The 18,018-nt window shown below is 41.3% G+C and overlaps 1 protein-coding gene across 2 annotated transcripts in view; it reads left to right on the top strand.

Annotated features, from left to right (window-relative positions):
* Positions 1-18,018, top strand: part of polk (polymerase (DNA directed) kappa) — a 110,543-nt gene that overhangs the window by 65,120 nt on the left and 27,405 nt on the right. For both annotated transcript variants that reach the window (XM_078563629.1, XM_078563639.1), the window contains exons 6-9: positions 2,881-3,019; positions 4,961-5,224; positions 8,426-8,550; positions 14,681-14,847. In XM_078563629.1, coding sequence (XP_078419755.1) covers positions 2,881-3,019; positions 4,961-5,224; positions 8,426-8,550; positions 14,681-14,847 — 695 coding nt within the window. The remainder of the gene's footprint in view (positions 1-2,880; positions 3,020-4,960; positions 5,225-8,425; positions 8,551-14,680; positions 14,848-18,018) is intronic.

Genomic DNA, 18,018 nt, shown 5'->3' with positions numbered 1-18,018 from the left:
GGCAATTAAACAACTGGAGGAGGAGGGCCCACAAATATATCCATCCTCAATGATGGAGGAGCCCAGCACAACAGTGCAAAAGATGAGGCTTAAGCATTTGCAACAATCCTCAGCCAGAAGTGCCAAGTGGATGATCCATCTTGGCCTCCTCCAGAGGTCCCCAGCATCATGGATGCCAGTCTTCAGCCAATTCGATTCACTCCACGTGATGTCAAGAACAGCTGAAGGCACTGGATACTGCAAAGGCTGTGGGTCCTGACAATATTCTGGCAATAGTACTGAACACTTGTGCTCCAGAGCTTGCTGTGCCCCTAGCAAACCTGTTCGAGTACAGTTTCAATGCTGGCATCTACTTGGCAATGTGGAAAATTGCCCATGTATGTCCTGTACTCAAAAAGCAGGACAAATCCAACCTGGCCCGTTATCACCACATCGGTCTATTCTTGATCATCAGTAAAGTAATAGAAGGGGTCATCAACAGTGTTATGAATCGGCACTTGCTTAGCAATAACCTGCTCACTGCCGCTCAATTTGGGGTCCATCAGGGTCACTCAGCCTCTAACCTCATTATAGCCTTGGTTCTAAAGTGGACAAAAGAGCTGAACTCCAGAGGTGAGTTGAAAATGACTACCCCCTTGACATCAAGGCAGCATTTGACTGCGTGTTGCATCATGGAGCACTAGCAAAACGGGAGTCAATGGGAACCGGGGGGAAAATCTTCACTGGTTGGCGTCATACCTAGCACAAAGGAAGAAGGTTGTGGTTGTTGGAGGTCTATCATCTCAGTTCCTGGACATCACTGCAGGAGTTCCTCAAGGTAGCGTCCTAGGCCCAAACATCTTCAGCTGCTTCATCAAAGACCTTCCTTCCATCATAAGGTCAGAAGTGGGGATATTCACTGATGATTGCACAATGTTCAGCACCATTAGCAGCTCTCAGATACTGAAGCAGTCCATGCCCAAATGCAGCAAGACCTGGACAATATCCAGGTTTGGGCTGACAAGTGGCAAGTAACATTTGCACCACACCAATGCCAGGCAATAATCATCTCCAACAAGAGAGAACCTAACCATCGCCCCTTGACATTCAGTGGCATTACCATAAGTGAATCCCCCACTATAAACATTCTGGGGGTTAATATTGACCAAAAACTGAACTGAACTAGCCATATAAATGCTGTGACTACAAGAGCAGGTCAGAGGCTAGGAGTCCTGCAGTGAGTAACTCACCTCCTGACTCCCCAAAGCCTGTCTATCATCTACAAGGCACAAGTCAGGACTGTGATGGAATACTCTCCACTTGCCAGGATGAGTACAGCTCCAATAACACTCAAGAAGCCCCACAACATCCAGGACAAAGCAGGCAGCTTGATTGGCACCCGTTCTACAAACATCTACTCCCTCCACCACCGACAATGGCAGCAGTGTGTACCATCTACAAGATGCACTGCAGGAACTCACCACGATTCCTTAGGCAACACCTTCCAAACCCACAACCACTATCACCTAGAAGGACAATGGCAGCTGACACATGGGAACACCACCACCTGTAAATTTCCCTCCAAGCTACTCACCACCCTGACTTGGAAATATATTACTGTTTCATCACTGTCGCTGCATCAAAATCCTGCAAATCCCCCCTAACAGCATTGTGGGTGTACCTATACCGCAGAAACTGCAGCGGTTCAAAAAGGCAGCTCACTACTGCCATCTCAATGGCAGTTAGGGATGGGCAATAAATGCTAGCCTAGCCAGCAAGGCCCACATCCCGTAAATGAATAAAAATAACCTTTCTATTTGCACCGCATTAAAGTACGTATGGACATAACTCTTGCATTTGGTGTGAGAAGATGGTGGTGAACATACGGGGCTGAATTTTACAAGGTGTTTCTAGGCCCGAGGTGGTAAGAGAAGCAAAATTAGAGAACAATGGATCAGGCTGGTTTGCTGACGTGTTTTCACCTCCCGCCGCTTTTCCCAGGGGTGGGCTGAGTCCGATGTCGGCAACCTTCTCGGGAGTGGCAGGAAGCTAATTGAGGTGGATAATTAAACAATTAACTGCTGTCTTCCACCAACAGTTGCCCCAGACTTGCACAGGCTCCAAGCTGGATGTGCAACTTGGCAGCTGCACAGTTGGAGGTCAGAGCAGTGTGAGGTTTTCCAACCTTTGACAGCAAAAAATGCTGAGGCTAATGTCTTTCGGTGGCAAAGGCATGCCGTTGCATGAGGAGCTTCTGGAGCCTGATGTCTCAGAAATTGCGAAGGGCAATGCAGTAGCAGCTGTTCCTGTCAGACTGGTGATGCCTCCATTGTAGCTCCCCCACTCCTGCATTCTACCCAGCAGCACCCTCACTGTGTGGACACAGTGAAGCCTGCCAGCTGCCCTTGCAATGGAATGTGCTGAATTTACCTCCCGCCTCCTCAGGCCACCTGCTGTCCCTAATTGATGGCAGGTACTTAATTGACCTACTTCCAGAAGATCGAAATGGAAGGCGTGCTATTGCAGCAAACAGGGTGGGGATCCGAAAATTCTGCCCACTATGTCAGCTTGAACCATTAGTGGAGGCCTGAAATATGAGGAGTACAAGAGGGAGCTTAGTTATTAAATTGAAACTGTTACCAGGCAGGGCATGGATTCTTAATTTTCTTGTAAATAATATATGTAGGGAAACTCTTTTGTCATGAAAATATTCCCCAGGCTATTCTTCTCTTTCAATCTGTAACTAGCTGCTGTTTGCCAAATGGAATGTGGAGTATAAAACTTTCATTGCATTTTGATGGAAAAATGTGATGTATTATGCATTGTAACTGTGGTACAGTTTTGCTGCTTATCAGAGTCTTTATAAGCTTTAAAATATTTTCAAAATCTTTTTTGTTACAGGTACAAGAAATACTGGTAGACTATGACCCCAATTTCCTTCCATTGAGTCTTGATGAAGCCTACTTGGATATAACAGAACATTTACAACAAAGGCAGAACTGGCCTGAACACAAAAGGATGTACTACTGTCATAGAGAAGGTGATACAAATGGTACAAAATAAAATACTGCAGATGCTGGAAACCTGAAATATAAACAAAAAATACTCAGCAGGTCAGGCAGCATCTCTGGGGAGAAACAGAGTTAACGTTCTGATCAACGACCTTTCATCAAAATGGAAGGGGGCCAAGATGGATCATCCTCTCTGCACTTCTGGCTGAAGATGGTCCAAATCCCAGCACAACATCTGGTGGAATTTAAATTTAATTAATGAATACAAAATCTGGAATTGAAAGCTAGTCCCAGTCACGATAACCATGAAATTATTGTACCAGCTTTGTCTTTTGCACAGATGTGCTGGGCTCCCCCATCATTGAGGTTGGGATACTTGTGGAGACTGCTCCACCAGTTGGTTGTTTAATTGTTCACCACCATCCATGGCAGGGCTGCAGAGCTTTGATTTGATCCGTTGGTTGTGGGATTGCTTGGCTTTGCCCATCGCATGCTGTATCCTCAGTTTGTTTGCAAGTAGGCTTGTGCTGTAGCTTCACCAGGTTGGCATCTCATTTTAAGGTATAAGCTAAAAGCAAAAAACTGCGGATGCTGGAAATCCAAAACAAAAACAAAAATAAAAATACCTGGAAAAACTCAGCAGGTCTGACAGAATCTGCAGAGAGGAATACAGTTAACGTTTCGAGTCCGTATGACTCTTCAGCAGAGGTTTTAGGTCTTTTGAGTTTGTTGTATATATACATTTTTAATGAGGTTTTACAACCTTTGAAGTGAAAGAGATGGATTGAAAGGGGTTAAAATTCGGTGACTTTGGAAACAAAACAAATAAAAAGTAGAAAAAGCTTTACTGTTGCCTGGCAACAATGATCCAGTAACACAGAAACAGAAAAAGACAGGAGTGGAGAGAGAGTTCAGTGTGTGTCAGAGTAGGAAAACAGGGATTTGAAGCTTTTTGAGAAGGAAAAAAACTACAAGCTAGTGGGACAGTAGTTAACTGAGTAATCAATTATGGGGCTCAGTAAAGTGATTAGTTTAGCAGAGGTGCTACGAGAAGACTTAGTTTAGGGAACTCATTTGTTTGCTCAGCAGTTGAAGAAACAGTGAATTTAGAGTGCGGTTTTTGGGTATCTCGGGGACAGATATGAGTTGGGTGAGAAGCATCAAGTGAATGCTCAGGAATTCACCAGAAGAAAACCATTTGCAACTGTTCCAGTCCCAAGCAAGGAGCCTTTGTGTCAAGCCAGTGGTGGTACTTCACTGGTTTACGTATCTGTAAAGATGTTGCTTTGGTAAAGGAATGGTGGGAATTTGAATCGTTGTCTTGTGTTTGTATTGAGATTTTTCCAATATTTTTGTCTGATATAATATAGTTCATTTTTGTTTTAATAGTTATTCTATTCTTTGTATTAAAAGTTCATCAGCAAACTCCTGTGAATTTGATCAGTAACTCCCCTCCACATATCTAAAAAAAGAATTAGGATCGATTAAGCCATGTTTCACTCTGGAATCTGACATTTCCAATATTAACATCAGCTGGGATCGTAACAATGAGTGTAGAAGTAGTGGAAGTATACAGCAGGACCAACAAAGGCAAAATTTATAGGTTAATATTTCAAATTCCGATCAAGGCTCTGCACCTCAAATATTAACCTAAATTTTCTCTTTCCAGATGCTGGCAGTCATGTTGTTTATTTTCAGCATTTTTGATTTTAAATAAGCAATAACAGAGTAAAGTATTACATCAACTAACCAGTGACTATTGTATATTTGGTCTGGTTCACTAAGTGATGGATATAATGGTTTATAAAGAGCAAAATAAATTATCTGATCAATAATAGAAATTCAAAGTAAGCAATTCACTTTTATATGTAAATATTGATTTTGCATAAGGGAATGGGACCCTGCAATTTTAAACGAGGTTCTGAAATCCATATACATTTACACTGACTTTTTTTTAAATATTGATGCAGTAAAAGAGAACAGAAATGATTTACAGCCACCCTCTGAAGACTTGGAAGACATTTCACCACTACTTTTTGAAGACAGCCCTCCCATATTGTCACAGCAAGGGTCAGTCCATTGTGAAGTACAACAGACAGATCTTCATCTGCAAAGCAATGAAAAAGAATTACATCAGCAGAAAGAAAAAGTTGTGTTTGGGGTAACAGCAGAGGAGGCTGTTAGAGAAATACGTTTCAGGGTTGAACAGAAGACAAAATTAACAGCAAGTGCAGGTAAAACATTGTATTTATCATTTCTTTTACTTCAACTTTATCCCATATCTCCACCTTGGATGTGGAAGTAACTTCATTAAATTGCCACAAAAAATAGAAAATGTTGGAAATCCACAGCAGATCAGTCAGCATCTGAACATCTGTAAAGATAATAGATGTTACAGGTGGTGCCTTTTCTCAGAGCTAAAAACAGAAGTAAAAACAAGAAGGATTAGAAAAAAATGCATCATGGGTTTGCAAAATAACAAAGTTACTTTTGTAACATTCTAACAAGTGGAAATAATGTTTGGAAAAAGAAAGACTTACATCCATGTCGCACCTTTCATGACCTCAGGACATCCCAAAGCTTTACAACCAGTTAAGTATTTTTGAAGTGTAGTCACTGGTGTAATGTAGGAAATGTGGCAAACACCCACAGGCAGCAATGTTGACGTGTGAACAAAGAGATATTAAGAAACAGTTAAGCACATTGGATGCAGCCAAATCTTGTCTGTAGTATTGAAAACTTTTGCTCCAGAACTAACTGCTCTTTTAAACAAACTGTTACAATACTGTTTCGGGAGACAGTGACGTCTGATAATGTCACTCAAATAATAATCCAGAGGCCCAGGCTTATGCTTTGGGGGCTTGGGTTCAAATCCCACCATGGTAGTTGGTAGAATTTAAATTCAGTTCATAAATCTGGAATATAAAGCTAGTCTCAGTAATGGTTGTAAAAAATGTCCTGTTGACAAAAAGCAGGATAAGTCCAATCCAATTACTGCCCAGCAGTTTACTCTCAATCATCAGCCAAGTGATGGAAATATTATCGGCAGTGTTATCAAGAGGCACAAACTGCTCAATAATGCTCAGCTTGGGTTCCACCAGGATCAATCAGCTTCAGACCTCATTACAGCTTTGAGCCAAATATAGACAAAAGAGCTGAATACCAGAGGTGAAGTGAGTGTGACAGCCTTTGACAACAAGGCAGCATTTGACATAGTACGGGAAGTAGTGGTAGTTTTCCACTGGGTGAAGTCATACCTAGCACGAAAGAATAGCATTGTGGTTGTTGGGGCTCTAGAACATTGTTAGCAGGATCCACGCCAGATGGTGAAGTCAAAACTAAGACACAGAGTCTTTCCTTGCTGAGAGAGTTTATCGACTTAGTTCTGCGTCAACGCTCCTCACCCCCTCCCAGTGTCCCAGCTATCCCCCATTTTTACTCTTTTGAGCACCTGTGAAGTTAATCAGACTAATGAATCAAAATAAACAAATTAACCAAACTGACAGCCTCTTAAAGGGACCCCCTATTTATATGTGTTCAAATACCCATCACCTGTTTCCCTTAATAATGTAATTGACATTAACAAACCTTAACAATGTAATTAACATTGACAGACATGACTCCAGGAATTCCTCAGGGCAGTGTCTTAGCCCATCTTCAGTCACTTCATCAATCACCTTCCCTCTAACATAAAGTTAGAAATAGGTTAGGGAGGACCTGGTGGTTGCTTGACCCACACAAACATTATGTACAATCTCCACCCCACCCAAAACCCCGTGATCTTCTGGGGAGATCAAAAAGCTTGATTAAAAACGCAGGCCAATTTGTGGAAGAAAATCTGGGAACTTCCACTCATGCATTTAGGTGATGGAAATTAGTCTAGAAAATCACTCTAGCCTTGTTAATTCTATGTTGTACCTGCCTTTTTCATGAGATGACCTCCATCCCAGTTGGAAACAAGTCCAATGCTCACTTGTAGGAATTCAGCGAATTACCGTCCACTGCATGAGCTGGCAGCCTGTTCCACAGGTCCACTATTCTCTGGGAAAAGAGCCACCTCCTGACGTCTAACCTAGACCTGGCCTTACATAACTTATAGATGTGATCACTGGTCCTCCCTAACCTATTTAATTGGGCCAATGACAGTGAGGTTTGGGAAAGAGTGCAGAGGAGGGCCAATAGACTAATTCCCAGTTTAAATGATCTTTGTTATCAAGAGAGGCTAGAAGAATAAGACTCTACTCTTCAGACAAGTGTAGACTTAAGTGTGATCTCATCAAAATTTGTAAGACGATGCCGGGAATAGACTGTGCTCTAGCATAAGATGAGACCAGAACAGGACGCACTGTTCCAAGTGAAGCCTGACCAACGTCCTACACAAGGATAGAATAGTGTACTAAAAGCTCTGAAGAAAAGTCATGCAGACTCGAAAATGTTAACGCTGTATCTCTCTCCATAGATGCTGCCAGACCTACTGAGTTTTTCCAGAATTTACTGTTTTTATTACAGAATAGTATGCCTTGTATTATAATCAGTTCTACTCTGAATGCACTCCAACATCCTATTTACTTTAGCTATTGCTTGTTTGGAATAGTGTAGCTTGCCAAAGGCGGAGATGTTAGAGTAGGAATGGGATGAGTGTGATCTCATCAAAATTTGTAAGACGATGCCGGGAATAGACTGTGCTCTAGTTTGGCCCGATTAAATAGGTTATGGAGGACCAGTGATCGCATCTATAAGTTATGTAAGGCCAGGTCTAGGTTAGATGTCAGGAGGTGGCTCTTTTCCCAGAGAATAGTGGACCTGTGGATCAGGCTGCCAGCTCATGCAGTGGATGGTAATTTGCTGAATTCCTACAAGTGAGAATTAGACCTGTTTCCAACTGGAGTGGAGATCATCTCATGCAAAAGGTAGGTACAACATAGAATTAACAAGGCTAGAGCGATTTTCTAGACTAGTTTCCATCACCTAAATGCATGAGTAGAATTTCCCAGATTTTCTTCCACAAATTGGCCTGCGTTTTTAATCATGAAGGGAGGAAAGGTCACCTGACCTCCCAACTCCATCATGTTTCAAAGTCAATTGCCCATTTTCCATTCCGTTTTTAAAAGTCAAGTGTCCGTTTTTCCATAAAGCAATGGATATAACTGCATGGGAGTAACAAAATTAAAATGCAACATTTGTAATCCATCTAAAATGTGCATTGTGATACATCAATTAGGTTTCACCAAGTGTAATGACATTAGAGATTATACCCCTCTCATCCCTTCTTGATTGAGGAAGGAGCAAAACAGATTAGATACAAGAAGTTATTTCCGTACCCTCAAAATTACACCATTTCAAATATACTTAAAATGACGAATAATTAGTTAAGAGCAGCTCAGTGCAAATAGCAATACTGATTTAATATTTATTGTTTTACTTGATATATCCAGGAATTGCACCAAACATGATGTTGTCCAAAGTTTGCAGTGACATGAACAAACCAAATGGCCAGTATCGAATTCCAGCAGACAGAGATGTTGTGATGGACTTCATAAAGAATTTGCCTATTAGAAAGGTAATCTGTTGTGTACATTGTACTTATTTTCTCCACATAGAACAGTCCAAGTCACCAGTTGGAGAGAGGAGAGAAATCTGAGGGATTCTGCCTCTTTAGGACACTTCTGTTATTATTATGCACATAATGTGACCCTCAAATTTTGTTCTTATTTGCACAGTTCCTGGTGCCTGCACAACTTCTGTGGCATTCACTATTTCTTTATTTTTGTTTTTAGAAGTTTGAAGCTTGGCAACAGATTTTCTTGTTTTTTGAATAAAAACCTGCATGTATTTGGGTCTTCCCTGAGAAACATCTCAGTGATTCAGATAAAATAAATTTCTATGAAGTATAGTGACTTTGGTTAATACTTAAAATCACCAACACTCACCTAACAAAGGCCTGTTCGGGATGAGAGTTCTCTCTTTAATGTCACCCTTTTATTCAGTGCGCGGCCCCTTTAAATTTTTTTGTGTGATGGAGCACATACAGAAGGCCTACATGGTACCTTTCGGGTTGCTGCGTGACTGAAAACCTGTGCAGCTTTACATGAACACTGGATGAGAGGCTTTAGTTAAGAGGGATGCGAGAAACTGGGCTTTTTCCATCCGAACCCAGAAGGTTAACAGGAAATTCGATAGAGACGTTCAAAAAAACTATGAAGTGCTTTGACGTAATTAGGGACAAACTAATTGTTTGTTGAGTCAGTAACTGGAGGGTAGAAATTTAAGATCAATAAAGTGAGAGGTTAAACAAACTATTCATAATAGCTTTTAAAAGACAGGTTAGTGTCTTTGAAAAAGATAAGATTGAAAGGGTAACAAAATGAAAGAATTTGATTCATATGGTGACTTTCACATATATAGGACAGCCTATATATTACTTTTTAAGTGTAGTTAGGAACACTTAGCAGGACAGTTCATATCAATTAATCCATTTTATGTGAACCACTCCATTTTTTAACCAAACAGCTTTTCAGAATATCGAGACAATTGATTTAGATAGATTCTTGATTGACAAGGGAGGCAAAGAGTATAGGAGGTAGACAGGAAAGTAGAGTTGAGGCCGCAATCAGAGCCATGATCTTATCAAAAGGCAGAGCAAGCTCAAGGGGCCGAATGGCTTACTCCTGCTCCTAATTTGTATGTTAGGATGTTCGTGTGTTCAGGTCCCAGTTGTGGTCACTTTGTAAACACGTCTCTGTAATGACTATCGTATCATATGTTTCCATTTGTGCTACCAATTCATCCATCTTGTTACGAATGCTACGTGCATTCAGGTAAAGAGCCTTTGCGATTGTCTTTTTACCAATTTTCCCTACTCTAATAACTGGGCAGAGTTGTGAGTTATGAGGAGGCTTCAGGGCGATTTAGACAAGTTGTGTGTGTGGGTAAACACATGGCAAATGCAATATAATGTGGATAAATGTGAAGTTATACGCTTCGGTGTGAAAAACAGAAAGGCAGAGTATTATTTAAATGGTGATATTTAGAAAATGTGGATGTACAAAGGGATCTGGGTGTCCTTGTACACCAGTCAATAAAAGTAAATAGGCAGGTGCAAGAGGATTTGAGTTCAGAAGCAGGGATGTCTTACTGCAGTTATACAGGGCCTTGGTGAAGCCGCACCTGGAGTATTGCGTGCAGTTTTGGTCTCCCTACCTAAGAAAGGATGTACTTGCCATAGAGGGTGTGCAGTGAAGGTTCATTAGGCTATTATCGGGGGATGGCAGGACTGTTGTATGAGGAGAGATTGGTTCAACTGGGCCTGTATTCACAAGAGTTTAGAAGAATGAGAGGGGATCTGATTGAAACGTGTAAAATTCTAACAGGGCTAGACAGACTGGATGTAGGGAGGATGTTTCCCCTGGTTGAGGAGTCTAGAACTAGGGGCCACAGTCTCAGGATACGGGGCAGGCCATTTAGGATGGAGATGAGGAAAAATTTCTTCACTCAGTGGGTGGTCAACCCGTGGAATTCTCTACCACAGAAGGCTGTGGAGGCCGGGTCACTAAGTATATTCAAGAAAGAAATTGATAAATTTTTGGATGTTAGGGGCATCAAGGGGTATGGAGAGAAAGCGAGAATATGGCATTGAGATAGAGGATCAGCCATGATCATATTGAATGGCGGAGCAGGCTTGAAGGGCCGAATAGCCTAGTCCTGCTCCTAGTTTCTATGTTTCTTATGTTTGTACACTCTGTCCCTTCTTTTCACACTCTTGTCACTCACATCACTACTATTGTCTTATGCTTTCTCTTTAACTTTCCAAATCTCCCCTGACATGAACCTCCCTCCTTTTATTTAGTTTAAAGCCCTTTCTACCTCTCCAGTTATATGATTCACCAGTACACTGGTCTCAGTGCAGTTCAGGTGAAGATCATCCCAATAGTACAGTTCCCTCATTCCTCAGTACTGCTGCCAGTGTCCTTTGAATGAAAACTCATTTCTCCTGCACCAATCTCTGAGCCATGCATTCAACTCTCTGATCTTTACTTTATGCCAATTTACTTGTGGTTTAGGTGGTAATCCAGAGATTATTACCTTTGAGGTTCTGCTATTTAAATTAGTCCCTAGCGGCTCATACTTCCTCAGCGGAATGTCATTCTTAGTCCTACTTATGCTGTTGGTACCCACATGGACCACAACAACTGGATACCCCCCTTCCCACTGTAAGTTCCTCTCTAGCCCTGAGGGAATGTCCTTTATGCTGGCACCGGCCAGGCACACAACCTTTTGGACTCACTCTCGGTAGCAGAGAACAATGTCTATCCTCCTCACTATACTGTCCCCTACTACAACTACTTTCCCTTTTTGCTCCCCCAACTTGAATGGCCTCCTGCAGCATGGTGTCTTGGTCGGTTCTCTCATCTTCCCTGCAGTCCGCGCTGTTGTCCACACAAGTAGCAAGAACCTTGAACCTGTTGACAATTTCTAGGACAATTGAGGCCCCAGCATTGCTACCTTCTGGAGCCCTAGACCTGCCTCTCTTAAGTCACACTATCCTGTCCCTGACCAAGGACCAAATATGAAGAACCTAGCTTAAGGGTGTGATTGCCTCCTGGAATAACAACCTCCCTGCCTCCCTGATGCACACCAATATCCGAAGCTCAGGCTCCAGCTCATCAACTCGGAGCAGATGTTCCTCAAGCTACAGCACTGTAGTTGTTGTGGAACATACAGGTGTCCACTCCCCACATGCCACAGCTGCAACACATCACCTGTCCTGCCATCTTTATTTTGTATTTGTTTAACGAATTAGGTCTCAAGTTTAGAATATCACTCAATGATTATTCATAATTATATTATGGAGTTTAACTTGTTACACTACAAATTTAATATATTACTTACCAAAACAAAAACAAAAATACCTGGAAAAACTCAGCAGGTCTGGCAGCATCTGCGGAGAGGACCACAGTTAACGTTTCGAGTCCGAATGACCCTTCAACAGAACTAAGTAAAAATAGAAGAGAGGTGAAATATAAGCTGGTTTAAGGGGGGATGGGACAAATAGAGCTGTATAGAGGGCCAGTGATAGGTGGAGATAACCAAAAGATGTCACAGACAAAAGGACAAAGAGGTGTTGAAGGTGGTGATATTATCTAAGGAATGTGCCAATTAAGGGTAGAAAGCAGGACAAGCAAGGTACAGATAGCCCTAGTGGGAGTGGGGTGAAGGAATCGAAAAAGGCTAAAAGGTAGAGATAAAATAAAGGATGGAAATACATTTAAAAATAATGGAAATAGGTGGGAAAAGAAAAAGCTATATAAATTATTGGGGAAAAAAAGGGGGGGGATCGGAAAGGGGGTGGGGATGGAGGAGAGAGTTCATGATCTAAAATTGTTGAACTCAATATTCAGCCCGGAAGACTATAAAGTGCCTAGTCGGAAGATCAGGTGCTGTTCCTCCAGTTTGCGTTGAGCTTCACTGGAACAATGCAGCAGGCCAAGGATGGACATGTGGGCATGAGAGCAGGGTGGAGTGTTGAAATGGCAAGCGACAGGGAGGTCTGGGTAATGCTTGCGGACAGACCGAAGGTGTTCTGCAAAGCGGTCGCCCAGTCAATATATTACTTATATCTTCCCAGTACCGGTTTAAATTACTGCTCCATTTTGGAAGGGGAAAAATCCTAAACTCATCATTTATCTACCTGTACACCTAACTAATGCCTCTCGGCTTCAGCTTTTAGGTCTTGCTGTCTCTGGCTCCCTCTCTTGGATGACTCCTTTTTGTAAAAGACCAGGCAGCAGCTCTTCCCTAACTGCACTGAATACCCTCATATAGCAAATTCCCAGATTTACGTATTCAGTTTCTAGCTGCACCTTTGTGCAACTTACTTTATGTGCATGTTAAACTTCTTGTATTTATACTAGCCTAGATTCCAGTCGGATGAGTCGGGTCACTGCTGGCTAGTGAGCCAGTTCTAACTAGTTACCTAATTAACTATCCTGCAGGTGCCTCTAGACAGGGACTTTGTTTATCAGTTACTAAGACTGACAGAAGCTACAATTTATTGTTATAATTAAGTTAAATGCTAAATGCACACTTGACTTCATTTTTGAAAGATATCAACCCTTAAAATTCCCTCACTTACCAAATTTCCAGATTTAAGCACTTAGTCTCACTGCACTCAGTCTTGAGCTGACATCTTTGTACGACTCTTAATGGACCTCTGTATGAACTGTGTGTATATTTAAAAACAATTACGCTCTCTGGCCTTAAAGGACACACGGCCACATATTGTATGGTATATTGTTCCCGATCTTCTAAAATATCACATCCTCTGACTTAATATTAGCACCATCATGAAAGATTAACTAGTAATATATTAATAATGACATTTCTGTGTACAGAGGTGCCATACTGTAGAATTTCCAGAGATGCAAAACAGTTTTCATGCAATCGATGTGTGTTTTGGGACTTGGACCAATACCAAATTTCTACATTCCCTAATATAGTAATTGCACTTTGACCATATGCTCAGTTTATGTGACAACTAGAGTTTGAGACATTACAGGAACATTGCAATTGCACATGGATTAATGAAAGGAAAAATCAGCTGAGTGTACCTTTCTTTCATGGGTTGGCATTCCATTGTGAACTTCTGTGGCCATTGAGGTGACGACAAGATCGTGTTGGTTAGCAATGCCCCATATAGTTTAATAACTTACAACGTGAACCCTAACCGTAGAATTGTACCTTTCAAGAAGAGAAATGTATGGCGCAAAATTTGGCAGAAAATGAAAGAAAATTAAACAAAATAATTATTTAAAAACATATCCAAACAGAAGGTTATATGTTATATGTGGGGAAAAAAAAGCAACATCTCCCATTAGTTTAGGGTAGCCGTTTAAGTCCTCTGTTCTGCTTTTGTGATAACTGTTAAGTCTTATTAAAGTTCAGGAAGTCATCAGAACTTCCTGGCTGTGTCTCAGTATTTATCAGGCAGTTTCTCTTTTGTGACAGACGATAGTTATATTTTTAAGGATTTTAGTTAATAGCGTTTTTCGTTCAGAATTTAGGAACATTTCGATGGGTTTCAAGGAAAAGGAATTCATTTTTAATAATATCTGTAAATTGTAATTACATCTTTCATAAACCTGAGCTCATCCAAAAACCTGCTGTCTGAATCTTAACTCTTAATAACACCCATTCATACTGGACCTTGACTGGACTCACTGACCTACAATGGCTGCTGGTCTGAAAATGCCTCAATTTTAAAATATACATCATTGTTTTCAAATCCCTCTGTGCCCTCACCCTTTCCTGTCCAGCCCTATAACCCTCCATGATCTCTGCATTCTTCCAATTCTGGCCTCTTGAGTGTCCTCTGTGTTAATCACTCTCCTATTAGTGGCCATGATCAGCTGCCAAGACCCCAAGCTCTGGAATTCTGCCCCAAAACCTCTCCCCCTCTTTGTGTTTCTTTCCTCTTCTAAGGTGCTTAAGATCCTTAAAACCAACCTCTTTGACCAAACTTTTGACTGCTAACATTTCCTTATGTGACTCGGTGTCAGATTTTGTTTGAAAATGCTCCCGGGAAGCTCCTTGGGACATTTTACTACATTAAAGACACTATATAAATGCATCTTATTATTGTGATATTAGATACATATCAATAAACTTGTTTTTCTTGGTACTTTTATCTATAGATACCTGGAATAGGAAAAGTGACAGAAAAATTGCTGAATGCATTAGGAATTACTAAATGCACTGAACTGTACCAGCAGGGGGCCCTGCTTTCCATCCTTTTCTCTGAGAGTTCCTGGCATCATTTTTTGCAGGTCTCACTTGGTCTGGGTGACACCCACCTTGAAAGGTAATTATGCTGCTTTAAATCGTGCCTGTTAAAAATTTATTGTGTATTTATGTCAAAAACAAGCTGTTACTATATATACACCTTAAACCAACTAGACATTGCATAGGTCTTGTGAGGAATGACGATATCAAAGAGGTTGCCCATGGAACTAAAAAACAAAGGCACTGTATTTAAATTTTTTGAACATGTTTACATGCTAAGTAATGGTTTCTACAAGTGCTAGTGTCCTTCAAAAACAAGTTGCATTTATACTTAATGTGCTATACCTGGCACTGTTTCACTGAAGGAAAATTGGTAACACAAATAGTAAGTGGATTGGGGAATGTGGCTGAAGGTATAGAATCATAGACTGATTACAGCATAGGAGGCAATTCCACCCGTTATGCCCGTGCCAGCTCTCTGCAACAGCAACTCTGCTAATTCTACTTGCTTGGACTTGCCGTAGCCCAGCAATTTTCTTTCTGTTCAGGTGCTTAACCAATTCCCTTTTGAAAGTCACTGTTGAATCTGCCTGCACCACACTCTCAGGCAGTGAATTCCAGATCCTAATCACTCACTGTGTTAAAAACAATTTCTTCCTCATGTCGCTATTCCTTCTTTTACCAATCATCTTTAATCTGGCTCTTCACCATTCCATCAATAGGAACAGTTTCTCACTATCTACTCTGTCTAAATCCCTCATGATTTTAGACACCATTACCAAATCTCCTCTCAACTTTCTCTTCTCTAAGGAGAACAACTCCAGCTTCTCCAATCTGTCCACATAGCTGAAACCCTGGAACCATGCTTGTAAATCCTTCCTGTAGCCTCTCTAAAGTGTTCACATTGTTCTTTAAGTGTGGTGCCCAGAATTGGTCACAATGCTCCAGTTGAGGCTGAATCAGTGTTTTATAAATGCTCATCATAACTTAAGAACATAAGAACTAGGAGCAGGATTAGGCAGTTCAGCCCCTCGAGCCTGCCCTGTCATTCAATATGATCATAGCTGATCTCATTTTGGCCTCAACTCCCAATTTGCCGCCCTCTCCCCATAATCTTTCAACCCGTTACTAATTAAAAATCTGTCTATCTCCTCAAATTTATTCAGCGTCCCGGTATCCACTGCACTCAGGTAGTGAATTCCACAGATTCATGACCCTTTGAGAAAATAATTCCTCCTCACCTCTGATTTTAATCTACCACCCCTTAGCCTAAAACTATGACCTCTCATTCTAGAATGCCCCACAAGGGGAACCATCCGCTTCACATCTACCTTGTCTATCCCCTTTAGCATCTTATATACCTCAATTAGTTCTCCTCTCATCCTTCTAAACTCTATCGAGTATAGGCCTAAACTGCTCAATCTCTCCTCATGAGACAAGCCCCGCATCTCTGGAATCAATCTAGTGAACCTCCTCTGAACTGCCTCCAATGCAACTACACCCTTCCTCAAGTAAGGGGACCAAAACTGCACAGTACTCCAGGTGCGGTCTCACCAATGCCTTGTACAGTTGCAACAACGCTTCCCTGTTTTCATACTCGATTCCTTTAGAAATAAATGCCAAAATTCCATTTGCCTTCCTTATTACCTGCTGTACCTGCATACTAGCTTTCAGCGATTCATGCAAGAGGACACCCAGATCCCTCTGCACGGAGGCATTCTGAAGTTTCTCTCCATTTAAATAATAAGTTGCCTTTTTATTCATATGACCAAAATGGATAACCTTACACTTATCCCCGTTAAACTCCATCTGCCAAATTTTGGCCCATTCACCTAACCTGTCCATATCCATTTGTAAATTCCTTATTTCTTCATTGCAACTTACTTTCCCACCTATTTTGGTGTCATCTGCAAATTTAGCTATAGTACCTTCTATCCCTGAATCCAAGTCATTAATATAGATTGTAAATAGTTGGGGCCCCAAGGACCGAACGCTGTGGCACCCCAATAGTTACAGCTTGCCATCCAGAAAAAGACCCATTTATCCCGACTCTCTGCTTTCTGTTGGTTAGCCAATGCTGTATCCAAGCTAATACATTACCCCTAACTCCATGTAATCTTATCTTGTGTATTAATCTTTTGTGCGGCACCTTATCAAAGGCCTTCTGGAAGTCCAGATATACTACATCTACAGGATCCCCATTATCCACTTTGCTTGTCACATCTTCAAAGAATTCTAGCAAATTAGTCAAAAACGATTTACGCTTCATAAAACCATGCTGACTCTGATGGATTTCATTTTGACTTTCCAAATGCCCCATTACTACTTCCTTAATAATGGATTTCAACAATTTCCCAACGACAGATGTTAAACTAACTGGTCTATAGTTTGCTACTTTCTGCCTCCCCCCACCTTTTTGAATAAGGGTGTTATATTAGCATTTTTCCAATCTACTGGAACCTTTCCAGAATCCAGGGAATTTTGGAATATTATAGCCAATGCTTCCACTATCTCCGCTGTCACTTCCTTTAAGACCCTGGGATGTAGGCCATCAGGTCCTGGGGACTTGTCACCCTTTAATCCCAATAGTTTGCTCAGTACTTTTTCTCCAGTGATGGTGATTGTTCTAAGTTCCTGTTTCTCTATACGCTCTGCACTACCTGTTACTATTGGGGTGGTACTAGTGTCCTCCACCGTGAAAACTGAGGCAAAATATTGATTAAGCGTCTCTGCCATTTCTGCGTTCCCCACTATTAACTCCCCAGTCTCATCCGCCAAGGGATCAACATTCACTTTAGCTACTCTCTTTCATTTAATATACTTGTAGAAGCTTTTGCTATCAGTTTTTACATTTTGCGCTAGTTTTCTTTCATAATTTACCTTTGCTCTTTTTATTGTTTTTTTAGTAACCCTTTGTTGATCTTTAAAAGTTTCCCAATCTTCCAGCCTGCCACTGACCTTTGCAATTTGGTGTGCCTTAGTTTTTGCCTTTATGTTATTTTTAACTTCCTTGCTTAGCCATGGATGCTTTCTCCCCCTCTTACCATCTTTCTTCCTCTTTGGAATATATTTTACTTGGGAGGAATTGAATATCTCCTTAAATATCTACCACTGTTCATCAACTGTCCTACCTTGTAGTCTTCCTGCCCGGGCCACTGGGGCCAAATCTGCCCTCATGCCTATGTAGTTACCTTTGTTTAACTCCAGAACACTAGTGTGGGACTCAAGTTTCTCGCTCTCAAACTGAACT

This window comes from Cetorhinus maximus, chromosome 2, assembly GCF_964194155.1.
Source record: "Cetorhinus maximus chromosome 2, sCetMax3.hap1.1, whole genome shotgun sequence".
Classification (NCBI taxonomy): domain Eukaryota; kingdom Metazoa; phylum Chordata; class Chondrichthyes; order Lamniformes; family Cetorhinidae; genus Cetorhinus; species Cetorhinus maximus.
Note: the sequence above shows the minus strand (reverse complement) of the source record. Positions and strands in the feature narration are given on the sequence as shown.